The 25,384-nt window shown below is 38.3% G+C and overlaps 1 protein-coding gene and 1 long non-coding RNA gene across 10 annotated transcripts in view; both read right to left on the reverse strand.

Annotated features, from left to right (window-relative positions):
• Positions 1–25,384, reverse strand: part of HEMK1 (HemK methyltransferase 1, mitochondrial release factors N(5)-glutamine) — a 68,898-nt gene that overhangs the window by 36,976 nt on the left and 6,538 nt on the right. For 8 of the 9 annotated variants that reach the window (XM_085894333.1, XM_085894331.1, XM_085894335.1 and 5 more), the window contains one exon: positions 17,822–17,913. In XM_085894333.1, the coding sequence (XP_085750459.1) occupies positions 17,822–17,913 (92 nt within the window). Of the gene's footprint in view, positions 1–17,821; positions 17,914–18,025; positions 18,091–25,384 lie in introns of all 9 variants that reach the window. The other variant, XM_085894336.1, reaches the window with a different exon arrangement.
• LOC147019688 (uncharacterized) lies at positions 12,989–14,770 on the reverse strand. The gene is made up of 3 exons (XR_015061489.1): positions 13,738–14,770; positions 13,435–13,492; positions 12,989–13,145 (listed from the first exon to the last, which is right to left on the reverse strand). It is a non-coding gene; the product is annotated as an uncharacterized LOC147019688 (long non-coding RNA).

Below are 25,384 nucleotides of genomic sequence, written 5' to 3' on the forward strand. Positions count from 1 at the left end.
GAACATACTTGTGATATTCCACCTCTCTTAGACTTCTCAATCATCAAAAGCATATCTACATCACTGACTAAATCTATATCTTGTTTTGTCATTTTCAACATTGCACTCCAAGCTAAACCAGGAGCTGTGAAATAGTGGGCAGGATCTAATCCATAACAATTTTTATTATGACAGAGTGATCTAAAAGCTTCAAACACATCAGCTAACAATAAAACATCTGTTTTTAGATACAAATCATGATATTCTCCAAGGTTCTTTATCTTAAATAATTTCCAAATTTCTTGTGCGTGTTTATATTCCTTATCACTTATCTCTTCTTCATAAAGGTTATTATAGAAACTTTCTTTTGAAGGAAGTTGTGTTTCTTTAAATCTCATAAATGAATCCATATAACCATAAGGATAAATTCCCTTACTTGTAAGAATTTTCTCTTTACTTTGAATTTCATTCCTTGTTTCAATTTCCTCTCTAGTTAGAATTCCCTCTTTAATCAGAATTTCATCTATAATCAGAATTTCCTCTTTAGTTAGAATTTCATTCTTTGTTCGAATTTTCTGTATAATTAGAATTTCATCTTCAGTAAGAATTTCTTCATTCATTTCCTCATTAATTAGAATTTCCTCTTTACTTTGAATTCTCTCTTTAATCTGAATTTCCTCTTTAGTTAGAATTTCCTCTTTTGGAAAGAATGAATTAAGATTTGGAAAAGAGCCCGTGGAGCTTAGATTTGATGCGAGGTTGGCTAGTGGTGTTCCCATAAACTTGTAAGAATCAAGAAACCTTATACGAGTTATAGGTTTTGTGAATATCATTTTTGTAAATGAAATATACTTTTGACTTGTGTTTGTTATGGCAGAAATATTCCCTGGTGTTTTTGAAAGTTCATTTATAAATAGATGTGTGTCATAGTTGGCGCTGTTGTGAAGAAAGACTGGAATAAAAGAAGGTAATTTATAATTAAGATTACAACAGGAATGAGCGGGACCTCTATATTTACCAGTAAGATGACAATGATCCCTAACTTTAGACTCCTCAATTTCCTCCTCACAAATATGACAGATATTGTTCTTTCTAAATTCTAATTTTTCTTCTATGGTTAATTTCATCGGTTCATTTGTTTCTTTCATTAATTTACTTAGTCTTATACAATCCTTTTCTAATCGTTTTACAAACTCTTGTGAAGCATTTTTTCCACTATACTGTTCAAGTTTATTATACTTTTCTCCAACAGATGATTTGATATAATAACAGAAACCACAAGGAATATGTTTTTGATATTTATTTGTATATGGTTCTTTTGGATTAGGAGAAGCAGTATTTATCTTTTTAAGGATACATTCAAAATCAGCGTATATCACAAATGGGTGCATGATAGATTTATTATAATCTTCAAAAGAAATCTTTTCACCAGGTTTAGGCATTGTAATTACAGCTGATTTATGATTACTACAATATTTTGAATGTTGTTCTAATCGTTCTTTTGTATGAAATGAATTAAGACATCGCTTACAAGGATATATTTTGTTTGCTGTTCTGAATACCTGAGAAGAGATTAATCTTGATAAATTATTGATGTATGTGTAATGTGAATTATTTCCAACACTAAAATATAAAAGATCAATGTGTGTTTCTTCATTTTTATAGTTGTTTGAAATTTTTAATATTTGAACTTTGTTTGTATCCGTTAATCCATATACATTAATAGAAAGATTATTCTTTTTCTCAAATTTAGGAATATCTGTTAGTGGCATTGGGAAATTAAAATCTTTAATGTCCAAGGTATTCTCATATTTCATATATTGTTTTACTCTTTCTGAATTACATTTTGGTGGATGTAAGTGAGCAAGAACAGACCAGAGAAAACATTTATTATCATTATTCTTAATATTAACAACTGCCTTCTTTCGTTTTATTTCTTTTGGTAATTCAATATAAGAAGAAGCTTTAAGAGGGTTTGATTTTAGAATGTGTACATCTAAAAAGATGATTTTTTAATATTGAATCCACTTCCTACCACTGTATTATCAACATCCTCCTCTTGTCTTGATAGTTCTTCATAAACCCCACTATTCAAAAAATCTTGAAATGATGTTATAAAATGAAGATCTGTCCTCATATAAGGAGTTTGTTCTTCATCTTGTCTTTTCATATTCATTTTCACTCCCATATAAAACTTTAAAGTTTTCATTTCTTTTAATGTTTTTTTAATAAATTTTTCAACATCAGGTTTCACTATTTCAATTGATTCAATTATTGATGATGGACCGGGTTCTCCAAATTGAAAAATCCTTATTTTTATATGCCCTTTAAATGCCCCATCAGTGTTTTCAATATAATAGTCTCTCTTTACTTTAAACTCATTTTTCTTGTGTTTTTGTGATTGAAGATGCCTATTATAACTACTCTTCAAAACATCCTTTGAGCAGGTATCACAATGTTTTCTTTCCAACTCAAGAGGGGATATTTTGTGAAATAGATTAAATGTGTGTTTGTTGGTTCGGAGGTGTTTTCTATAATGTTTATATTCGTGATTACAAACATCGCAGTATGTTGTATTCACCATATTTATATAATAAAACTTTGCTTAAACTAAAAATTTCTTGATGAAAATTTCGTTTATTTTACAGGTGAATCTGTGCTTAAACTAAAATTTTCTTGATGAAAATTTCGTTTATTTTACAGGTGAATCTGTGCTTAAACTAAAATTTTCTTGGTGAAAATTTCGTTTATTTTACAGGTGAATCTGTGCTTAAACTAAAATTTTCTTGATGAAAATTTCGTTTATTTTACAGGTGAATCTGTGCTTAAACTAAAATTTTCTTGATGAAAATTTCGTTTATTTTACAGGTGAATCTGTGCTTAAAACCATTTTATCCTCCAACTTTTTCACTTAATAAATACAATGTTTCAAGACACAAAAGACAAGTTTCAATCAATCTCTTCATTTGTTAAAGATGCTGAGAAATATGTCAAGGATGTAAAATTGAACAAAGATAAATATAACAACTATTGGATAAAAACAATTATGGTGGATATGATGAGTTCTTCAATTTACTTCAGTGGAAGGGCTTTTAGTATACCTGGAAGAACATCAATTAAGGTATCTCTAACAAAAGTTTCTCCTCTCCTTCTGGCAATATATTCAAAACTAGAAAAAGCAATGAAACAAGAAAAGGTATCAAAAAATAAAAACCTTATGGATGAAGCTTTAGAAAGAAAAGATAAGACCATCTGTAATATGCAAGGAGAAATTTGTATTTTTTTCAACAACCCTAAAGATATAAATCCTGATGAAATAAAGGATGTTAATATATCAGGTGAAATGACATTTCGTTCAATTGTAGTTAAGGATCATTTTAAAATTACCTTTAATATAAAAAATGTAGCAGTTGAATCTGTTAATGAAAAAATGTATATCGATATCGATGGTAATGTTTTTTCTACTAATTAAATGAGCCAATATTCAACTGAAGATTTTGAAGATTATGAGAGTGATTATGATACCGAGAGTTTGCATTCAAACGATAGTTATGACACCGAGAGTTTGTGTTCAAATGATAGTTATGAAAGTATAGATGATTCTGAAAGTATCGAAGATGATATCGAAGATGAATTTCAGTTTAAGTAAAGTTTTACTTTATAAATATGAATAGTTTACTCGATTTTGAGCCTCTTGAATTCCATGATTCTCCATATGACAAATTTGAGAATTGTCCTGCGTGTGAAAGACGGGGATTAAACACAGAGTCAAAAGCCTATAAACAATGTATATTCTGTGATTATCTTCTAATTAATGATAATCAAAAATATAAAAAGGAAAATAATTCTTTTAGATTTACACCAAAAATGAATTACTTTACAAGATTGATTCGAGAAATGAATGTAAAGAACGAGGGTGAGAACACACCTTTCCTTACAAGGGAAGAAACTGAACGTATTAGAGAAATGTTCAAAGGATTGTTGTTATATCTTATTCATGGATGTGATTTTCAGGGAAATATCAACACAAGATATTGCATAAATAAAATAATGGATTATCTTGAAATTAAACCTGAACTTAGGATAAAATATAGAATTTCGAAAAAAGCCAAGAATAAATTAAATAACCTGTTTTCCAAATATATAAATGAATGATTTTTTACCTATTTGGGAAAATAAGATAAAATTTGACAACCATAAAAATCTCCCAAATTCATTAAGATGCCTCATAGTTGGTTCAAGTGGATGTGGAAAAACCTGCTTACTTTTAAAGATGCTCCTCACTCCCAACTTTTTAGATTATGATAATTTAATAATTTTCACAAAGTCGAGTTTTCAACCAGAGTATCAACTACTCTCACAAGGTTTTAATGCTGGTCTTCAAAAAGAAGATATAATCGGTTTATTTAAACTTCAAAAAAACCTAAATGATTTTAACATTGAAGATATAATACAACTATTTTGTGATACACAGAGATGTAAAAAGAAATCAAAACCGATAACTTGTATTCTGAGTGATAATACGGATGATATACCGTCTCCCCAAGATTTGGATAAATCCAAAAAGAACCTCGTTATCTTTGATGATTGTGTTAATGAGAGAAACCAAACGGTAATGGACAGCTACTACACAAGAGGGAGACATTCTTCTTGTAATTGTATTTATCTTAGTCAATCGTACTTTCAGCTTCCTCGTCGTTCCATCAGAAACAATGCTAATACTTTTATTTTATTCAAGTTAAATTCAATAGATATAAACAATTTTTGGAGAGACAATTGTTCTACATTATGTAGTAAAAAGGATTTTGGGGATTACATGAAACACACGACTGAAAAATATAAATATATTGTTGTGAAACAAGATGAGATATTAAATGATATTTTTCAATAAATAAATGGATGCGAAAGAAAGAGCAAGAAGATTTAGGGAACATCAAGAGTTGGTTTCAAAAGTTGTAAAACAGCAGGAAGACATAAAGAAGAAACGCAGACAGAAACTAACGGGCGAAGAAGCATTTGAAAGAAAACAAGAGAAATTTTTTAAACCACTTTTAAAAACTTCCCAAGGAAAAATGAAAGATGTTTCCACATTTCCCACGGTAGAATATACTCCTAAAAACTTCAAATGTTAAAAGATTTCAGTCAAATGACGGAGGAAGAATTAGAGCATTTAGGAGAATTAGAATATGATGATGAAGGTTTATTTCAACAACTGGAAGAGATTAATCGACCCCCTGATTATATTGTGAATGCTCTTCAAAACAATGAATATTCAGCGGATTCAAAAACCAAAGCAGGACTCATTCCAACAGAACAATCAGCAATATTTCATCTTGTTCAAGAAAAGGTATTGATATTTAATGATGAATTAAGGTTCTTGGGTTCTGCTCAACCCCTGTTAAACTAACTCCAAGATTAATGTTTCTTCTCACAAAAGATGGAAGACAAGGTTCAACTGTGAGGGATGAATCAAAGTATATTGATAAACCATTGGATATGGAAAATAATGATGATAGAGTATATATTGATCTGCTGAACACTCTAAATTATAAGGTTATTCTTTCTGGTAAAAGTAGGAAGAATGAGAAGGAGAAACACATTATTCAGGCTTTAAGTATCCTTGGTTCAGGTGTTAGTTTTCTTCCAAATGACCCATTGCAATTAGTTAATAGACTGTTATTGTTGTTAGGCAGTAAGAAGGCTGGAAATAACAATTGTTTTAATGAAGCATCAGCCATTTTAGACCAGTTGATGAACATGAAAATAATTAATAAATATCAATATAAAGACATTTTATCTCATATTAAATAAGATGAGAAGCACAATCCTTAGTTTCAATTTCACAACAAGCGACCACACATCTTCATTCCCATACCCACTACAACTTGACACAACAAAAGAATATGAGGCATCTTTATTGTCCATGGAAACTTATAATACCTTATTTAATATAACCGAGAAAAATGACAAGTTTAGTTATAATCCAGGAAGTGGATACAAAACGATAACAGTCTCACCCGGAGCATATGAGATTTCTCAAATATCTTCCGAAATTGCTCGTCTTATGAAAGAACAGGGTGATGAACCAAAAAATATTGTTATAAACATTCAAAAACATACTTCAAAATCAACGATTAAAGTTAAAAATAACTACAAGGTTGATTTCACAATTGATAATTCATTTAGAGAGTTATTGGGTTTCTCCTCAAAAAGATTGAAACTAATGGGACGTTTTACAGTGATAATGTCATTCAAATATCCTCAGGAATAAATTCGGTGTTAATTCACTGTGATTTGATTGATGGTGCTTATAATGATGGGAAAAAACAAATACAATATTTTCATTCAGCGCATACTCAACCCCAATTGGTTATAAATTCAATATGGAACCCAAAAATTTGGTTTATCTACCTGTGTCAGGAAAAACCATACACAGAGTAAATTTTAGGATAACCGACCAAGATAATCGTGTGATTTCTTTTAATGGAGAAGTTATATCCATCAGAATTCACCTACGTGAAGTTTTCCAATAAATAAATACGATGGTTATTTTGAGGAAACACGAGTTGGGAAAATATAAAATAATTACAGGGGATGGGATGTTCCTTTCCCCATACTACAAGGGTGAAGGTATGTATCTTGGTAGAGGATACTATAAACCTAAGAGACAAAGGGGTGTTGGACATCAATTTAGAGGAGATGGGATAATTGATACTCTCATGGGTATTGGTTCAACTATTCTTAAACATAAAGATCTAATTGGTTCAACTGCTTCTGCTGTGGGAAATGTAGCAGGTGCCGTAAAGAGTATAAAAGATGCTCAGAAGGAATCTCATAAATTACAAGCAATAAAAGAAATTAAGAAAGGCAAAACTCAGTTGTCCCCCCAGAACGACAGAAAATAATTCAAATACTTGGGTCAGGGTTTCAAAAGTTTTAACATCTTTTTTTTTTTAAAGAAATACAAGTATGGAAGCAATTGATGGTATCTATGATTTGGATGATACTATTATTATCTCAAACTCCACTAAAAAAAGATTACTTCAAGGTAAATGCAATAACTGGAACAAACTGGAATACGAGTGGTACAAAAAGTTTTGAAATAAATAATCAACAAACCTATTTGAATCTCTCCGAAAGTTTCTTGTTGTGTAAATTTAAATTCACTAAGGTTGGGAATAACACAAACGCTACACTTGTAAATGATTTCTTCTGAAAAATGTTTGATAGTGTGCGTTTGTATATTGGAACACAAGAAGTTGAAGCGGTTGATTATGTCTCTGCTGTATCTGAAATGATAAAATTTACACTCTATACATTCAGTGATAGAATGGGAAAGGGGTCTGTCGAAGGTTTTATTCCTGATATGTCAACGGGAACAAACACAGACCCTGGGTATACTCAAAGGAAAGGAATGTATAATGATGATACAAAAGCAGAAAATAGTTTTACTGTGGCAGTTCCTCTTAAAGGTATATTTGGATTTTGTGATCATGATAAAGTTCTGTATGGCCTTAAAATTAGATTTCAACTACAAAGGAATGATAATGAAAATCGATTGCTTTTTGGTGTTGGTAGTGCTTGGTGATCAGAATAAATTTGTAATTGAGGAAATGAGTTGGTATATCAGTGAATATACTCCTAATCTTAAAACAGAAGAGATGTTGAATCGAAGACTTAACTCAAAGAAACCACTCAGTGTATCATACCTCAAAAGAAGATGTCAACACGTTAAACTCAATCAAACAACTTACACGTGGAATTTGGGTGTTCTGGAAGGAAAGCCACGTATATCTGTGGATCATTTTTAAAAAGCCAGATGGTGATACTGCGACTGATAAGAATAATGCATTGAGTGATAATGCTAAGGTGAAACAACTTCTGCTTTCTCTAGATGGAACATTTTACCCACGAGATAGATTGGAAATTAATTGGGAAAAAATGATTTTGCTGAAGCATACAAGTCTTACCAAAAGGTGTGTGAAAGTAATGGAAATAAAGAACCTATTTTGGATATGACAGCATTTAAAAGTTTGTATACAATCTATGCGTTTGACCTGAGCGCTCAAAAGGAAACTATAAAGTCTAATCGAGTGGATACTTCCCTATACATTGAAAGAGGAGAGAGTGAAGAAGTTGATACATATTGTTTGCTTTTGGAAGAAACAGAATTGCAGATTAATACAGATAATGGTGTGATGATTAGTCTCACATAATTTTTTGTTAAATAAATGAGTGGCAAAGTACCAACTGGGGTATATGTTAATCAAATCAATCTTCATAAACTATCATCTTGTGTTCAAAATCAAAAGCCTTGTACGATTAACGTTAATACAATTCAGAGAAAAGGAGCAGTAAGAATTGATGTTTTTCTCACAAGAGAACAGGTTAAAATCTTGAATGACACTGGCTCACTTAAAATTAAAATGACAAAACCAATGTTGAAAAAATATTCAATAAGAGAGACGAGTGGAGGATTTCTCCCATTTCTAATTCCTTTATTTGCTGGTTTAAGTGCGGTTGGAGCATTGACGGGTGGTATTTCAACAGCGGTGAAAACTGCCAACGAAAGGGAAGGCTCAACTCCAGGCTCAAAAAGAATTGGAAAGACATAACAAAGAGTTGGAGAAACAAATTAGTGGAAGTGGTGTAATTGTAGATTTTGTTGAAAAACTTGAAGGTCTGCCTGATAAAGCGAGATTGTTAGTTGGAGATATGCTTTCTTCTATAGCACAAGCAGGTGTAAAATTAACGAAAAGAGGTAATGGATTATATCTTTCTAATAAATAAATGAGCATTGATGAGTGGTTGAAAAATTTGGAAAGAATACAACATCAAATTTACAACTTGTCAAATATTGTAAGAAATTAAAAATTCATAATGTGGTTATTTGTATGAGAGATGAATTAACAAATGTGCCGAAACATACAAAGAATATTATTATGAACTTAGAAGATAATAATGGGAACGGTTCTCATTGGGTTTGTATTTTTAATAGTCAAGACAAATATTATTTTGATAGTTTTGGTCTTCCACCACCTGTTGAAGTCATAAAATTCTTACAGAATGGTGTTTATCAAACATTTCAAGTCCAAGAATTAAATTCCAAGTGTTGTGGCCAATTATGCCTATATGTGTTATTTCAACTCAACAAAAATAAAAAATTTTATGATATTATTTTTAATCTAATATAAATGACTTATGTTGGTAAAGATGGTTCTATCTTTGGTTTATCTCAAGAACTGGATATTGATTTATCAAATTATTACACAAAGGCACAGGCTGAACGACATAAATATAATATAACCAAAAATATTAACATGAAAAATGCTTATAAATTAAAAAATTATCCAAGCCCGACTGACGCGAATGACTTGGTGAGATTAAGCGATTTATCACAATATATATCCTTAAATAAAACGGCTGTGTATTCCAAAGATACAGAAGTGTTGATATTATCTCCAGGTCATACAGAATTCACAGTTCGAATTAAAATAAATTTTTATAAAGAAGGGCGTATCGTTTGTATGAGAATAGAACAATGGGGGTATGATATGAATGATTTAGGGTATAATTGGTCATTTAAAATTAACCTCGAAGACCTGGAACAATTAAATCAGTCTCGTAAGGAAGAATATTATCCACTTGGTATCGAGAATGAGTTTTGTGGGGCTACGATTAGTAAACAACAAATAAAAGAATTTAATAAGGGTAAATATAATAATGGTTTTGCCCTTGTTTATCTCATGAAAACAGAAAAAACAGGATTATATATAATAAGTAAGGAAATACAAAATGATTTAACTATGGGAAGATGGGGAGGTGTTTCGTGCCATAATATTATTCTAACATATATTTCTAATACATAAATGACAGCAAGAAGGCTTCAAGAAAATTATCATTTCTGTGTCCAAGCATACCTTCAAGAAAAGGGTATTCGGTATTTTAATAAATATGTTCTACAACATAAGAATGAGGTATTTTCAATAAAAGATTGGCATTATGCTGATGTTGATAAACCGACAACTTTAGATTTAATTAGAATGTTAAATAATGAAAAAATTATAAAGTTAAGAAAAGGTAAGGCTCTTTTAGAAATTCAAAAGAAATTTTATTGGTTTCCTGTTGTAAAAAAATTATTTTGGATACAGGAATAACAAGAAATCCTGATGAATATATGTATAATATTCTATGGGGTGTGTTTATTCAAGGATAGTAAGGGATGAGGAAGGAGTTGAAGAAGAGAGGGAAGAGGAGGAAAAGGAGAAGAGGGAGAAAAAAGAGAAGGAGGAAAAAGAGAAGAGAGAGAAGGAGGAGAGGGAGAAGAGAGAGAGGGAGGAAAGAGAGAAGAGAGAGAGGGAGGAGTGAGAGAAGAGAGAGAGGTAGGAGAGGGGGAAGAAAGAGAAGGAGAGGGAGGAGAGGGAGAAGAAAGAGAAGGAGGAAAAAGAGAAGAGAGAGAAGGAGGAGAGGGAGGAAAGAGCGAGACAAAATAAATATCAAAATATGGAAACCAGTGAGATTAAAAAAAGATTAAGGGTATTACAGAAAATAACTCAACCCACCGAGGAGGAAAAGAAAGAATTGACAAGTCTATTTGCAATACTTTCGGCAAGACTATTGGCATCGACAAGATATGGATTTTAATTCAAGTTTTTCATTTTTTTTTTTTTCTTAAATAAATGGAGGAGAGAGTGAAGGCATTTCTAAGGATTCTTTATGTTTTAAAAATCAAGATTCAAATGTGCATGTTGGAAACTAAAAAGGTTTTTGCACTCTGCAGGAATTTTTCTCATAAATAAATGAGTTATTGTCTCAAATGTAAAAAGAAAACTAATACTAAAAATATTTCATATATTAAAAGTAAAAATAACAGGGTTATACAAAAAGGTATATGTTCGGTGTGTGGTTCAAAAAAAAAATCAATTTATCTCCAAACACAAACTCGGAGGAGATATACAAAAGTTTTTATCAGGAAGTAAATTTACAACTACTGGAATACCAGGGGAATTACATCTTCCAGGGTATTCTTTCTGTGGCCCAGGCACAAACTTGGATAAAAGATTAGATGAGGCAGACAATCCTAAATCCTGGAGTAAGCCTATCAATAGAGTTGATGAAGTGTGCATGAGACACGATATTGATTATGGGAATACCACAACGTTGGAAGAAAAGCATGAAGCCGATAGAGAAATGTTGTATAATTTGTCTCTGATACAAAATCCAACCTTGAGAGAAAAAGTTGATCGGTTCATTGTGAAGAAGATGATCAGTGCTAAATTGAAACTTGGACTTGGAAATTCAAAAACTTATAGGCTCTAATGATGCCATTAAGACTGAAGAGCAATTAGCTGATGAATTACATAAACCAATATTCACAAAGTTTCAGAGAAGGAAAGTTTATTCCAAGGAAGTAGATTATATCTGGTCTGCTGATTTGATTGAACTCAATAATGATAAGGGGTACAAGTATGCTTTAACCGTTATTGATTTGAGGAGTAGATATGCGTGGGTTGTACCATTAAAAAACAAAACAGGTAATACTCTTATGTTAGCCTTCCAACAGATATTTAATAAAAGTAAGAGAAAACCTAAAAAATTGTGGACTGATGAGGGTAGGGAGTTTTATAACAAGACATTTATGAATTTTCTAAAAATAACAGTATTACATTATACAGTACCTTTAATGAAGGGAAGGCAGTTGTTGTTGAACGTTTTAATCGTACCTTAAAAGAGAGACTATATAAAAAATTCACACAACTCGGTTCACAACAATGGTCATCTTTTATTCAAGATATTGTGGATAAGTACAATGACACGATTCACACGTCAACAAATATGAAGCCATCAGAAACATTTACAAAATTAAAATATGAAAAAGAGATTAATGTCAGAAAACCTAAGTTCAAAGTTGGTGATATCGTAAGAATATATAGGTGGAAATCTCATTTTGAAAAAGGTTATACGAAAAGATGGACCAACGAGCTTTTTAAAATTGTTGATGTAATAGATACGGTTCCTTGGACTTATAAGATATATGATTTGGAAGGGGAAGAGATTTTAGGTTCATTTTATTCACAGGAATTACAAAAGACAAAGATAAATTGAAATTTTTTGACTCCGCCCCTTTTTGGCTCCACCCACACAAGCCCCCGCCCACACAAGCCCCGCCCACACAAATCCCACACAAACCCCACCACACACCCCCACAAGCTCCAATAAATTGAAATTTTTGACTCCGCCCCTTTTTGACTCCGCCCACACACGCCCCTCCCACCGAAGCCCCGCCCACACAAACCCCACACAAGCTCCACACAACCTCCACACAAAAACTCCACACAAGCTCCACACACACAAACCCCACACAAGCTCCACCCATATTCATCATATTCACATAATTAGTGATTAGTTAATTAGTTCCCCACACACACAACATGTTTATTTAATTAAAAAATTATCCACCCATCCACACAAGCTCCACTCATCCACCCATCCCCCCATCTCTCCACCCATCCATTTATCCACATAAGCCTCATCCACATTCACCCCTCCCACACAAGCTCCACCCACATAAACCCCTGCCCATATAAACCCTGCCCACATAAACCCCTCCCACATAAGCCCTGCCTACACAAGCTCCACACAAAAACTCCACACACATAAACCCCTCCCACACAAGCTCCACCCACATAAACCCCCGCCCACACAAGCCCCACCCACACAAGCCCCACCCACACACACCCCGCCCACACAAGCCCCTCCCACACACACCCCACCCACACAAGCCCCCCACCGAAGCCCCGCCCACACAAGCCCCGCCCACACAAGCCCCACCCCCTCATCCCCCCTGTGCGCCTCACCTTTGACCCACCACCTCCCTCATCCCACCCCCCACCCTTCCCCACACACACACATGGGGAGGGGAGGGATGGGATGAGGGGGTGATGGGTCATTGGGGAGCGCACCTACCCCCCCTCCCCCCCCCCCAACCCCCCCCCCCTTTACATCCCTTTTATTCTTTTCTTGTAATTCAGAATCAAGTAATTGTAAACAAAACAAATATAATTTATTAATATTGAAAATATTAAATATTCATTTGCGAGAATGTACAATCTTTCCCAGCAATCTTCTTCAGATGCCTTGTGATTTCGAAACTCAGACACCATATTCTGTTTTGAAACAAAAAGTGGATAATAATTAGGTTCTATAAAGATAATTACATGGTAATATGAATAAGCCTCGTTGACCACTGAATTAACACACCAGGAGCCTGTCATCCTTTCAAGGTCAATAAAATGAATTCCAGTGTACTGACAAAACCACGTCCAAACTAATGATGCAACCAACATAAGGCGACATTCTAAAGAGAGAGTGATATTAATAATAATTCAGAAATATTTACCTCCAGAAAATCATGTGTTGTACGAGTGATATTAATAATAATTCAGAAATATTTACCTCCAGAAAATCATGTGTTGTACAAGATTGCTTCAACAGCTGATGTTGTGCGATAGTGCTGAAAAAAAAAAAATAAGTCAAGGGTATAGATGAAGAGACAGACAGGGAAAGCAACACACACACACACACACGCACACACACACACATACACACACACATAGACACACACACACGTGCCTCACCATTGGTTTAATTCATTCGAGATCAGAGACCAGTCATTATAAATCATTGGCCTCTTCAATAAGAGCAGAGAGAGGTAGGTAGAAAGACAGACAGAGAGAGAGGCACACACACGTGTCTCACCATTGGTTTAATTCCTTCGAGATGAGAGGACGTGATAAGACTTCATGCCACTCATTGAAAATGTCTTTCAATTCTCTTCTAAAATCATTGATCTCTTCAATAAGAGTATTAATTTCATGAACCACGTCGTGATATGTGAACTCAATTTCTTCCAATGCCCTGTCAGGGAAAAAATATATATATATATCAGAATTATCATGATTTAATTAATAATCATTTGCTTCATCGTTCAAAGAGAAAAGCATACACAAACTTACCAACTCTGTAGTGGGCTGTTGGCTTCATCGGAAGAAATATCGTCCATGCCTCAGTTGTAAAAATGAAATCCCGTCTGGCAGAAACTTTGTCTGGCGAACCGCTTATAAAGCAACGATGAGGAAATTGCTTAATCATTGGGTGTGGGCACAGGAAATGACAAGCTTCTCTTAATGATCTCATCTGGCCACCGCCCGAGTTGCAAATCGTTTTTGGACATAAACCACGCCATAAAAGTTTTGATTCAAATGTTTTCAGTTCGTGTTCTGAGATAAAATATAAACACGAGACCTTGTCTCACAGAATAGTTCCTATTTTTTCACAGCATGACAGTCCAAAACCACTTCCTCATTCACACAGCACGGCCGTGTCAAAAAACACTTCCTCATTTTCACGGCATGAACTGAAAACATTTGAAACAAAACTTTTTTTCTGGCATGGTTTATGTACAAAAATGATTTGCAACTCAGGAGGTGGTCAGATGAGATCATTAAGAGAAGTTTATCATTTCGTAATGGCACAAAAAGGGGTATCTTAAAAAATATAAAGATTCAAATGTTTTGTTTTTCAATATTTTAGATGGGGATTATTGTGCAAAGAAAATTAAACTATTGAAGGAATTTGAGAATGAACAAATGTTTATAGGTTCAATGAGTGAGCTAAACAATATGCATTGGTTATTTGATAAAGAGTGTCCCGGGGCTTAGGCGTTTCAGATATTTCTTTCGAATTACCTTTAACAAATCTTTATCTTGTTGTATGGGCTATTTGAATAGAGAGCCCCTAGGTTAAAAGGGTAAATAAAAAAATGCCCGTTTTTACAGTCATTTTTCCCTGCTGTGCAGGGGTTTGGCTTTTCTTGAGGCAATGTTTTATGGCCGGATGCCCTTCCTGACACCAACCCTGGTCGCCTCTTACGACACACAGGGATATGGTACACCTATTCTAACCGGGGCATACACCGGGACCAGTACACTGGCACTCATTTCGCCGACCTCGGAAGGATGGCAGGCTGAGTCAACCCCCTGGTGTTAATTCAGCAGCCAACGGGATTTGAACTCAGGACCCTGGGATCCCAAGCCGCCACCCTAACAACTAAGCCAACACCAGGCTCCAGGTTAAAAGGGGAGACAAATAAATATACCTTGGGCTAAAAAGGGGATTTATTTTTTCAGGGGAAAAAAAGAAAAATTTCATGGCTGAAAATCCCCCATTCATTTACATGGGGAAAAGTGAGCCAGAACCAGTATTCTTACCCTACTTATATATATATATATATATATATATATATATATGGCAGTCCTTCTGTCCGTGTCTGTCTGTCTGTCTGTTTTTTTTGTGGCGAATAAGCTCCTAGACCAGTGAACCGATCTTGATGAAACTTTACACATATATAGAACTAACATTCAGCTCCAGGATGCGCTAAGTGGCTCTCCATAAAAATGAAAAAAATATGTATTAAAAAAAAATATATATATATATATATGTTGACTCAGCCTGTCATCCTTCCGAGGTCGGCGAAATGAGTACCAGTGTACTGGGCCGGTGTATACCCCGGTTAAAATTGGTGTACCATATCCCTGTGTCGTAAGAGGCGACCAGGGTTGCGTCAGGAAGGGCATCCGGCATAAAACATGTGGCAAATCAGTATGCGGAGCATACGGATGATCCGCTGTGGCGACCCCTAAAAGGGAGCAGCCGAAAGAAGAAGAAGAAGATATATATATATATATATATATATAATAAAATTTCCATTAGAAAAAAAAATGGCTTTCGAATAGTGCGCTGGCGTATTAATCATAACAAAAGGCTTCATGGTAAAAACGCTAGGGTTTTTTGAAATACAAAATGTTCGTATTCGTTGACTTTTTAAACATACACATTCTCCTCCTGTTATTTGAATTCTCGAACTGCACGCGCACGACAACAGCTAAGTGCTGATCGATCTGCTCATGAAAGAGCCAGGCAAGCCATAAAGGGGGTTAGGGAGACGATTGATAAAGGGAAGATAAATGATGTGAGTGAGTGAGGGCCAGCGGGCCTGTGTGTATGGAGTGAGTGAGGGCCAGCGGGCCTGTGTATATGGAGTGAGTGAGGGCCAGCGGGCCTGTGTGTATGGAGCGGATGTGGTATGCATGGTGCGATGAGTGATTGGGGGGAGGAGTGATTCCCATCCAAGTGACCCTGTGGTCAGAGTAATGTGAGTTAGTGGATTACTCAAATTGACAAAAATGGAGGACGCTTTGCTGTTGGTGCGAATGTGGGCTCGAAACCCGTTTGGAGGGGTGCAGGAGTCCTGTTGACGGGCTGGGAGCGTGGCTGCGAACGGTGAGTATCGCTTAGTGGGCACAAAATAGGGCAAATTTCCCGGGTACTTCAGCTAGTATATATATATATATATATATATATATATATATATATATATATATATATATATATATGCATAGAGAAATACATACACACACATGCATACATATATAGACTGATGAGCCAAAACATTATGACCACCTGCCTAATTTGCTGTTGTTCCTCCGTGTGCCGCCAAAACAGTGCCGACCCGTCGAGGCATGAACTCTCCAAGACCCCTGAAGATATCCTGTGGTATCTGGCACCAAAACATAAGCAGAAGATCCTTCAAGTCCTGTAAGTTGCGAGGTGGAGCCGCCGTGGATTGGACTTGTCGGTCCAGCACATCCCACAGATGCTCAATCGGATTGAGATCTGGAGAATTTGGAGGCCAGGGCAACACCGTGAACACTTCATCATGTTCCTTAAATTATTCCCGAACAATGTGTGCAGTGTGGCAGGGCGCATTATCCTGCTGAAAGAGGCCACTACCATCAGGGAATACCATTGCCATGAAGGGGTGTACCTGGTCTGCAACTATGTTTAGGTAGGTGACACGTGTCAAATTGACGTCCACATGAATGGCCGGACCCAGGGTTTCCCAGCAGAACAGCATCACACTCCCTCCACCGTCTTGTCTTCCTACAGTGCATCCTGGTGCCATCACTTCCCCAGGTAAACGGCACACACGTACACGGCCATCCACGTGATATAAAAGAAAACGGGACTCATCGGACCAGGCGACCTTCTTCCACTGCTCCAAGGTCCAGTTCCGACACTCGCGTGCCCATTCTAGGCGCTTTCGACAGTGGACAGGGGTCATCATGGGCACTCTGACCCTACTGCGGCTATGTAGCCCCATATGCAGCAGGGTGTGATGCACTGTGGATTGTGACGACCATTAAAATTTTCTGTGACTTGTGCCACAGTAGACCTTCCGTCGGTTTGAACCAGATGGGATAGCCTTCGTTGCCCTCGTGAATCAATGAGCCTTTGGCGCCCAGCACCCAGTCGCCGGTTTGTGGTTTGTCCCTCCTCGGACCACTGTTGGTGGGTACTCACCACTGCTGACTGGGAGCACCCCACAAGCCTTGCCGTTTCAGAGATGCTCTGACCCAGTCGTCTGGCCATAACAATTTGACCCTTGTCAAAGTCACTCAGGTCTTGACTGCTGCCCATTTATCCTGCCTCCAACACATCAACTTCAAGAACTGGCTGTTCACTTGCTGCCTAATACATCCCACCCCTTGACAGGTGCCACTGTAATAAGATTATCAATGTTATTCACTTTACCTGTCAGTGGTCATAATGTTTTGGCTCATCAGTGTAAATACACACATATATATATATATATATATATATATATATATATATATATATATATATATATATATATATATATATATATATATATATATATATATATATATATATATATACACCCAAATCAGTAATTGAAAAATGGTAAATGAAATACACATACCCCTGTAAACGCTTGCGGCACATCTCACCAAATAATCTTTGCTGGTCTCCTGATAATGATCGGTTCAAAGTCTTCTCAGAAACACCATAGATCTGCCAGAAACACACTCAATTTATTGCACTTTTTCTTTGGAAAAAAGGTTATCAACATAATAAAAGTCTTATTATCTCCGCCACCAAAGTTGGATGGAGGTTATGTTTTCACCTGTCAGTCTGATGGTCTGTCTGTGAGTAGAATATCTCAAAAGCTATGGACGGATTCAGATGAAACTAGCGGGACAGGTTGGGTGTGTAACAAGGTCAAATTGATTCAATTATGGTGAAGATCTGGATCCAGATCCAGATATGAGAATTTTTAAAGTGATTCTTCACCATTGAGAGATCAGGCTAAAAATGATACATAGCACGATATCTCAAAAAGTTAAGGACAGATTATGACAGCACTTGGTGGAAGAGTTGGATTGGTGGCAAGATCAAGCCGATTAGATTTTGGTGAAGGTCCGGATCCAGCTTCGAGGTGGGATACAAAACGTAAACTGCTCAGCCTGGCAGAGGTATGTGCTCTACCGAGTGACATTCTAGTTAGCTCGTCCCCCACAAAAGCAGGGTTTTGCAATCGTGTGTGTGTGTGTGTGTGTGTGTGTGTGTGTGTGTGTGTGTGTGTGTGTGTGTGTGTGTGTGTGTGTGTCTGTCCAGGCCATAACCTATTTACCATTTGAGATTTTATCATCAAATTGTCAACAAAGCTTTATTATGAGAATATGGAGAAGACAAATGAATAATTTGGTCAAAATGACAAAAGCTCAGGTCAGGTCAGGTCAGGTCAGGTCAGGTTTGGAAGCATGCGCCAGAGCAGTGCATCACTGCATCCACTTTCCGCCAGTACTCCAGGGGCGTCCGTCTGGCCATCTTCCAGGAAGAGGTCTGGCCCATCCCCATCACCTTGAGATGCTGATCAACCTTCTGCAACCACGAGGCACGTGGTCAGCCCATTGGCCTCCTCCATTCACAAGGCTCCCTTGCTGAGAGAATCTTGTGAGCAGGATCAGCGTCAGGAAAACGAGCCACCTGTCCATACAGCCACAGCTGATGCTCATGGACTATGCAGAGAACGAATCTCATTTGAGAGTCTCTCAGCAACAGCTTGTTGGACACAAAGTCTGACAGCGATAGCCAAGGATTCTCCAAAGAGACCTGGTACCAAAGGAATTAAGTCTCAATCTCAGATCCCTGGTCAGAATCGAAGTCTCACATCCGTAGAGCAAGCCTGTCCAAGCACCAAGAACCAGAAGATTCAGACGTTCGTCCTCCTGCACAGGTGCCGACAGCACCACACCCCATGATCCAATGAATCCATGGCTCCCCAGGCCCGACCCAGATGTATTTCGACCTCTGGCTCATAGCCAGCGGAGACATGAATATCACTGCCAAGGTAAGCGAGTCTCTCCGGGACACCAACATACTCACCACAAACAGGTACAGACAAGATAGCAGCATCCAAGATGTCACTGAAATCTGGAGAAGACAAATTAATAATTTGGTCAAAATGATAAAAGGTCAGGTCAGGCATGGGATGGACCTGTGGCTCATTTTCCTGATGCTGATCCTGCTCACTAGATTCTCTCAGCAAGGGAGCCTCGAGAGTGGAGGAGGCCAATGGGCCATCCACATGCTTTGTGGTTGCAGCAGGTTGATCAGCATCTCAAGGAGATGGGGATGGACCAGGCATCTGCCTGGGTGATGGCCAGACCTGGAGGTCCCTGGAGTACCGGCAGAAAGTGGATGTAGCGACGCGCTGCTCTGGCGAATGCTCTCATACCTGACCTGACCTGACCTAAACCAGTAATCTCAGTGATTCCGACTCCTCATTCAGCACCTCGAGGGCCCTCAAAAGGATATCCAGAATCTCCGCAAAGATGACTACACCATCTGCGAAATCATGATCAGAGATATTGGCATTCCCAAATGATGCATCGCAGCTTGATCTCTCCAACATCCTCCCCAGAATCCAGTCCATACAAGTCCGAGAACTACGTTGTCGATGGCACACCACCGCATATTCCCGCGCGCACTGCTTTGTCCCATTAACGCTAGGTGAAATTTTATCTTGCAAAATGGATTGACTGTTCTTTTCTATTTGATGTGCTTTATGACCAAAGACTTACTATGTTTACTAAATCAAAAGTCATTGCAAGCATGTCAACATTTCATGAAACATTAATTTAACACTGTCCAGCAATGGAGAACTGTGCATCAATTTAATCATAGGAATGAACTGTGCATAATATTAATTATAATAATTATTCATAATCAATTGGATAAATACAGTAAAACCTGTGACTGTTTGTCACTCATGGGGCCACATAAGTAAGTTCTTTATAAAAGAATTTACCATGTACAATGGTAAATACACTTTAAAAAAAAAATCAGCCCCCATGGACCCCACCCCCTCTGGCCCAGCCCCAGGGGTCATATCAAAAATCCGACAGTGTTGTGCACTTCCCCATACATATATCTACTATGTCCCAAAGTTTCAAGCTCCTATTTCAAACGGTGTAGGAGGAGTTACAGGGTAAGACAGACAGACGTACGGACGTATGGACATACGGACGGACGGACGGAGACGATCACAATATTCCCGCTTTTCTTCGAAAGCGCGGGAATAACAAGAAAGGTGTGCGGGCCAGTACACATTCCTGACACACTCTAGTAACAACTAGAAATAAGTCAGAGATGGTATCACCACATCTCACAGCACTCTCAGTTCCACAGTATAGTTCAGACATCAGATTGATCCGTTTTGGTGACACCCCACGAAGACGTAGAGGAGGAGAGGAGATTGGGAGCATATTCTGTGCAGAGCATTGGTGCTGCTAAAGCAGTCTCCTTGGCTCTTGGCCACAATCCTGGACGGGTCGCCACTCCGACACAGTATACCAGCATGCTGGCACTCATTTTGCCGACCTCATAAGGATGACAGGCCGAGTTAACCCCACCTGGTACTAATTCAACAGCTGAGCAGGATTTGAACTCAGGACCCTCGGTTCCAAAGCCTGCCACCCTAACCATTATGTCAACATCAGGCATGAAGACCTAGAACCCTCCACGAAGGCCAACAATCCTCCAGAATTCATTCAATTGAACGCTTTGCAGAGATCAACGTAAGCTGCAAGCAGCCCCTGCCAAAACTCTCATCTGCATTCGGTGAGGACCCGAAGAGCAAGGATATAGTTAATCAATGACCTCTTTGGAGTAAAGCCTGACTGCTCTGGGTGCTGGTACTCAAGCAGATGGTGGCAAACCCTATCGAGAATTATTCGAGCAAAGACCTTGCCTGGCATTGAGAATAGAGTCACCCCTCGGTAGTTGTTGCAGTCCTGGCAATCACCCTTCCCTTTCCAGAGAGGGTCAAAATGGCCCCTTTTTCAGTCAGTTGGGATGATGCCCGTGTTCCAGGCAGAGCACAGAACTACATGCAATGACGAGTACAGCATTTCCACCAGCCTTGAGAAGTTCAGCACGGATGCCACAGATCCCTGGAGCTTTACCCCATTTCAACGCAGCCTGCGTTTTCACAAACGAAGGTGGATCACAGCTGATTGGAGGGTCAGCATTCAGGATCGCAACACCCCTGACATCCAACTCAACAGCTGGTGTGTCAGCCTGGTACAGCAGCTCAAAGTAAACAGGCCTTCACTTCAGACTCCTCTGTCAAGAGCCCACCACCCTCTGCTCTAACTGCAGTGCTCCGAGGGATGGGCTTGGAGGAACGCAATGTGCGAATTCCCCTGAAATCAGGATGAGAATCGCCATAGGTGATTCGCGACCCCCTCTCAGATTCCTCACACATAGGCCTCCTTGTCCACCCTCAGCACACGTACAATTTTACGCCTCAATTCCTTGAACAGCTCAGCTCTGCCATTAAGCTTGGCCTTGCGAGTTTGGTCAATGGGATCCAGTGTCCCTTGAGGGACCAAATTCCTCTTCATCCTCTGGTGAGTTCGAAGACATCCACCCGCAACATCAAGGACGGTGGTCTTTACGGCACTACATAACTCTTCAGAATTTCCCAAAGCACCCAGATCCCCAAAATACACACTCAGCCTGTTCTCAAACTCCTCAGCTCCCTTATCATCCTTGAGTTTGCCAACATCCAACCTAGGCTGGGATGGTACCATTCTCCCAGATTTAAGCTCCAACTTCAGAGTTGCTACAACAATCCTGTGGTCGGTATTGAGGAAATGAACACTCCGGTAGACCCTGCAGTTCTGGATCATCCTCTAGCGACCATCAACAAGAACATGGTCAATCTCCTTTGCCCTATCACCAGCATTGGAATCCCAAGTCCAGCGATGAGCTTGTGGGCGCTGAAACCATGAACCAGCCACCCTAAGTCCATGACTTCTCGCAAAGTCAAGGAACTTCGTGCTATTCTGGTTCACAGTTCCAGACCCATGGGGACCAACACGTCTCATAAACCATCGCTATCAATGTCAGTTGATGCATTGAAATCCCCCAAGACTAGAAGTGTATCTCACCTGGGGCACTGATCAACCACAGACTCGAGCATGGCATAGAATGCATCCTTCACGGTGAGATCACTGACCTCAGTCAGAACATATACAGAGACCTGGGATACAACACCCAAGGAGTGACGAATCCTTAGTCTCATAATACACTCTTGACTGGTGTTACCTCAATTATCATTAGAGTCAGCTTATTGGATACAGTTACAGCAAGTCCTTGGGCATGGTAACCATCAGAGAGACCAGACCAACAGTTGTTGTAACCACCCGCCGTGATCTCACCACTATCCGGTCTCCGAACCTAAGAGAGTGCTGCAATACCGATGTTCAAACGCTTGAGCTCAGATGATAACAGACAGGTGATCATCCTCAAAAGGGATAGGACATTCCAGGCACCCACCTGAAGGGACCGCCTCAGGTAAACCCACGGAGACCGCCGTCTGGTGTACGACATCTCATCACCACTCTGCCAAACACCACCGCAATCTGACGCAGGAAGTTTTCCCCGTGCTTTTCCTCCAATCATCAAGAAATGGGCGTCCCAAAGGCTTTGCTCCAATCCCATAAACCGACGAGCTGCCCTGTGAAGAGCAGCAGCACAGGAGGTACTCCCACGGAGTGGGTTTTCAGTTTTGTTTGCATTTGTGGGTTTTGCAGAATGAAGTGTTTTCGGGTGGTCAGAGTGCAAATCCTACCACCAACCTCCTAAAAGAAAGTCACCCAACTGCAGGAGGATGTCCACACACAGTTGGGCACTAGATATAGATGGCCGTTAGCTCACAAGGAGCTCCTCTCTCCTTTGACAGGTTTTGTTTTTAATCCTGCTGGTTGTCCGTATCCATACACCCTCCTCACCAAGCAACCTGGTAGGGGAGATGATTTAGTCGCCGACAACCCGACCATGAAACAAGTTAGTACGGGCTGTGTTTTGATATATTCATAGGAGTAGGGAGCTATAAAGAAAAGGTCAACATCACATAAAATAGTCAATTTTCATCCAATTGACCTGAAATTTTTAATAATTTGCACATTTCGTCACTGAATTGGTTCACCAATCAAAAGCTAGAAGCTGATCGTTATTTTAGATCAAAGGTCAAGGTTGCATAAAATCATTAATTTTCATCTGATTGACATGAAATTTCAAAAATTTGCATATTGGGTCACTCAATTGGTTCACCAATCAAAAGCTAATATAAAAGCCGATTGTTTTTGTGGGGTTTTTTTGGGGGTAAAAATGTCAAGGGTCAAGGTTGCATAAAATATTGTCAGTCACATCAATGTCAGTGACGAAATATGACCCATTTCAGAGTGTTACCTGTGTTCTGTCAAGGTCAAGGTCAAAAGTGAATTTCCATCCAATTGACTTGAAATTTGAGCAGAGTTTCCAACTGGGTCACTGGAGCCTATTGCTTTTGAGGTCAAAAAGGTCAACGTTGCCCAAAACCGTCAATCTTTTTGTATTTTTTGAGCTGTTTTAGGAATGCTTACCAAACGGAAGACATCCGCATGCAAAGCGGACACGGACGGGCTTTGTATTTTCCGATGCTTCCTAGTTGTATCTGCAGTCATTTACTTTGCATGACAAACCCACATCTTTATCTGGCCAATTCTTCCACGATCCGAAATAACGTTAAAAATAAAATATTAATATTTGATTTGGTGGGAAAAACGTCCGACAAACCTGCTGGTAAAAGCCCAATTTAGTTTACACTTGAGTGGGAGCACCTCGACATAAATGATGATCAAGTTAACCTCACAAAACAAATAATTTTGAGATGAAAGCCATTTTGACTTTGCCTGCCAAACGCACAATGACCATTACTCAGGGTGTCGGCCTTTGTAGAACAGGAAAATTTCTTGTATATGACAATTTTTCCTCCAATTTCCTTAAAAATATGCATAATCCTGAAATTAATGTTTTCACTAATCACACTGCCCTGACTGTTTCTATCACTGGAACGCAAATGTCCACAAATTATGGCAGTCACTACTACTTTTCTTAGTTTAAAGTGAAGTCAAGTTACTCATTACCCAAGGACGACGTGCAAGTGCTACTAGTTGCATTTATGAACCAGGAATTTATCTCAATATATAGGGAGCTATAAACACTTTCCTGTGCAAATGTAACCCTGAACCAGACTCGGTAGTGTGATGGTTAGAGCGTCTTACTCATTGTCTGGTTGGTCGGTGGTTTGAATCCCAGCTGAGTCGTGTTGTACGTGTTGCTTCCTTACTTGAGGCCAGCATCTTAAAAGGATGGAGCATAGACAAACAACCACAGGCTGGCAACCACAGTGCAGGCTTTGATGGGCATAATGGCCTTCTCCTGGGTTGCGGTTTCTTACAAGGGAGCTCACAGTATCTGGAACCCCCCCCCCCCACACCCTCTCTCATGAGCATGTAAAGAATAGAAGGTACAAACAACTTTATCTTAGTTTTTACTTCATCTGAGCAGAAAGATGCCTCACAAGCTCGGACTACACGAGCCTGGTGTGCATACATAATAGCCCTTCGGTTTCTTATTATCTAAATATTGCAGACATTGCCATCATGAATAATGTTTCTTCGTAATTGCAGTTTTCATAAGTTGAAATGTACTTTTAAAATCTCCCTACACCAAAGGGCAGATGAGCTAATGATGTTTTTATACATACCAATACATAACCTGAACAGAATGTTGTGTATCTAGAATTTCAAAACTCGATCAATTCAGACACAAAGGAGTGTTACAACAGCAATCCATGTGGCTTACAAATTATATAATACAGATGAGCTGTCATATACCAACGTACTACTTTATTAGGCCAAGTTATTCCCACCTTCTTGTGGGGTCAGACGGAGAACATTTATGGACCCAAGTCTTTAACGAATCGCCTGCCCAGACCTGATGGTTGACCAGAGTGTGGCAGGAATTTGTTCAGGGTGCCAGAAATAACTTTCCTACTCTTCGTGAAATCCATCAACTAACGATAGCAGAGATATCCGGCGTAACATCCATCTTAGGGACAGGGACGGCACAATTTGCAATGCAACTTCCT

Source organism: Eptatretus burgeri, chromosome 9, assembly GCF_056783735.1.
Source record: "Eptatretus burgeri isolate ZD-2024b chromosome 9, Ebu_testis_v1, whole genome shotgun sequence".
In the NCBI taxonomy this organism is placed as follows: Eukaryota; Metazoa; Chordata; class Myxini; order Myxiniformes; family Myxinidae; genus Eptatretus; species Eptatretus burgeri.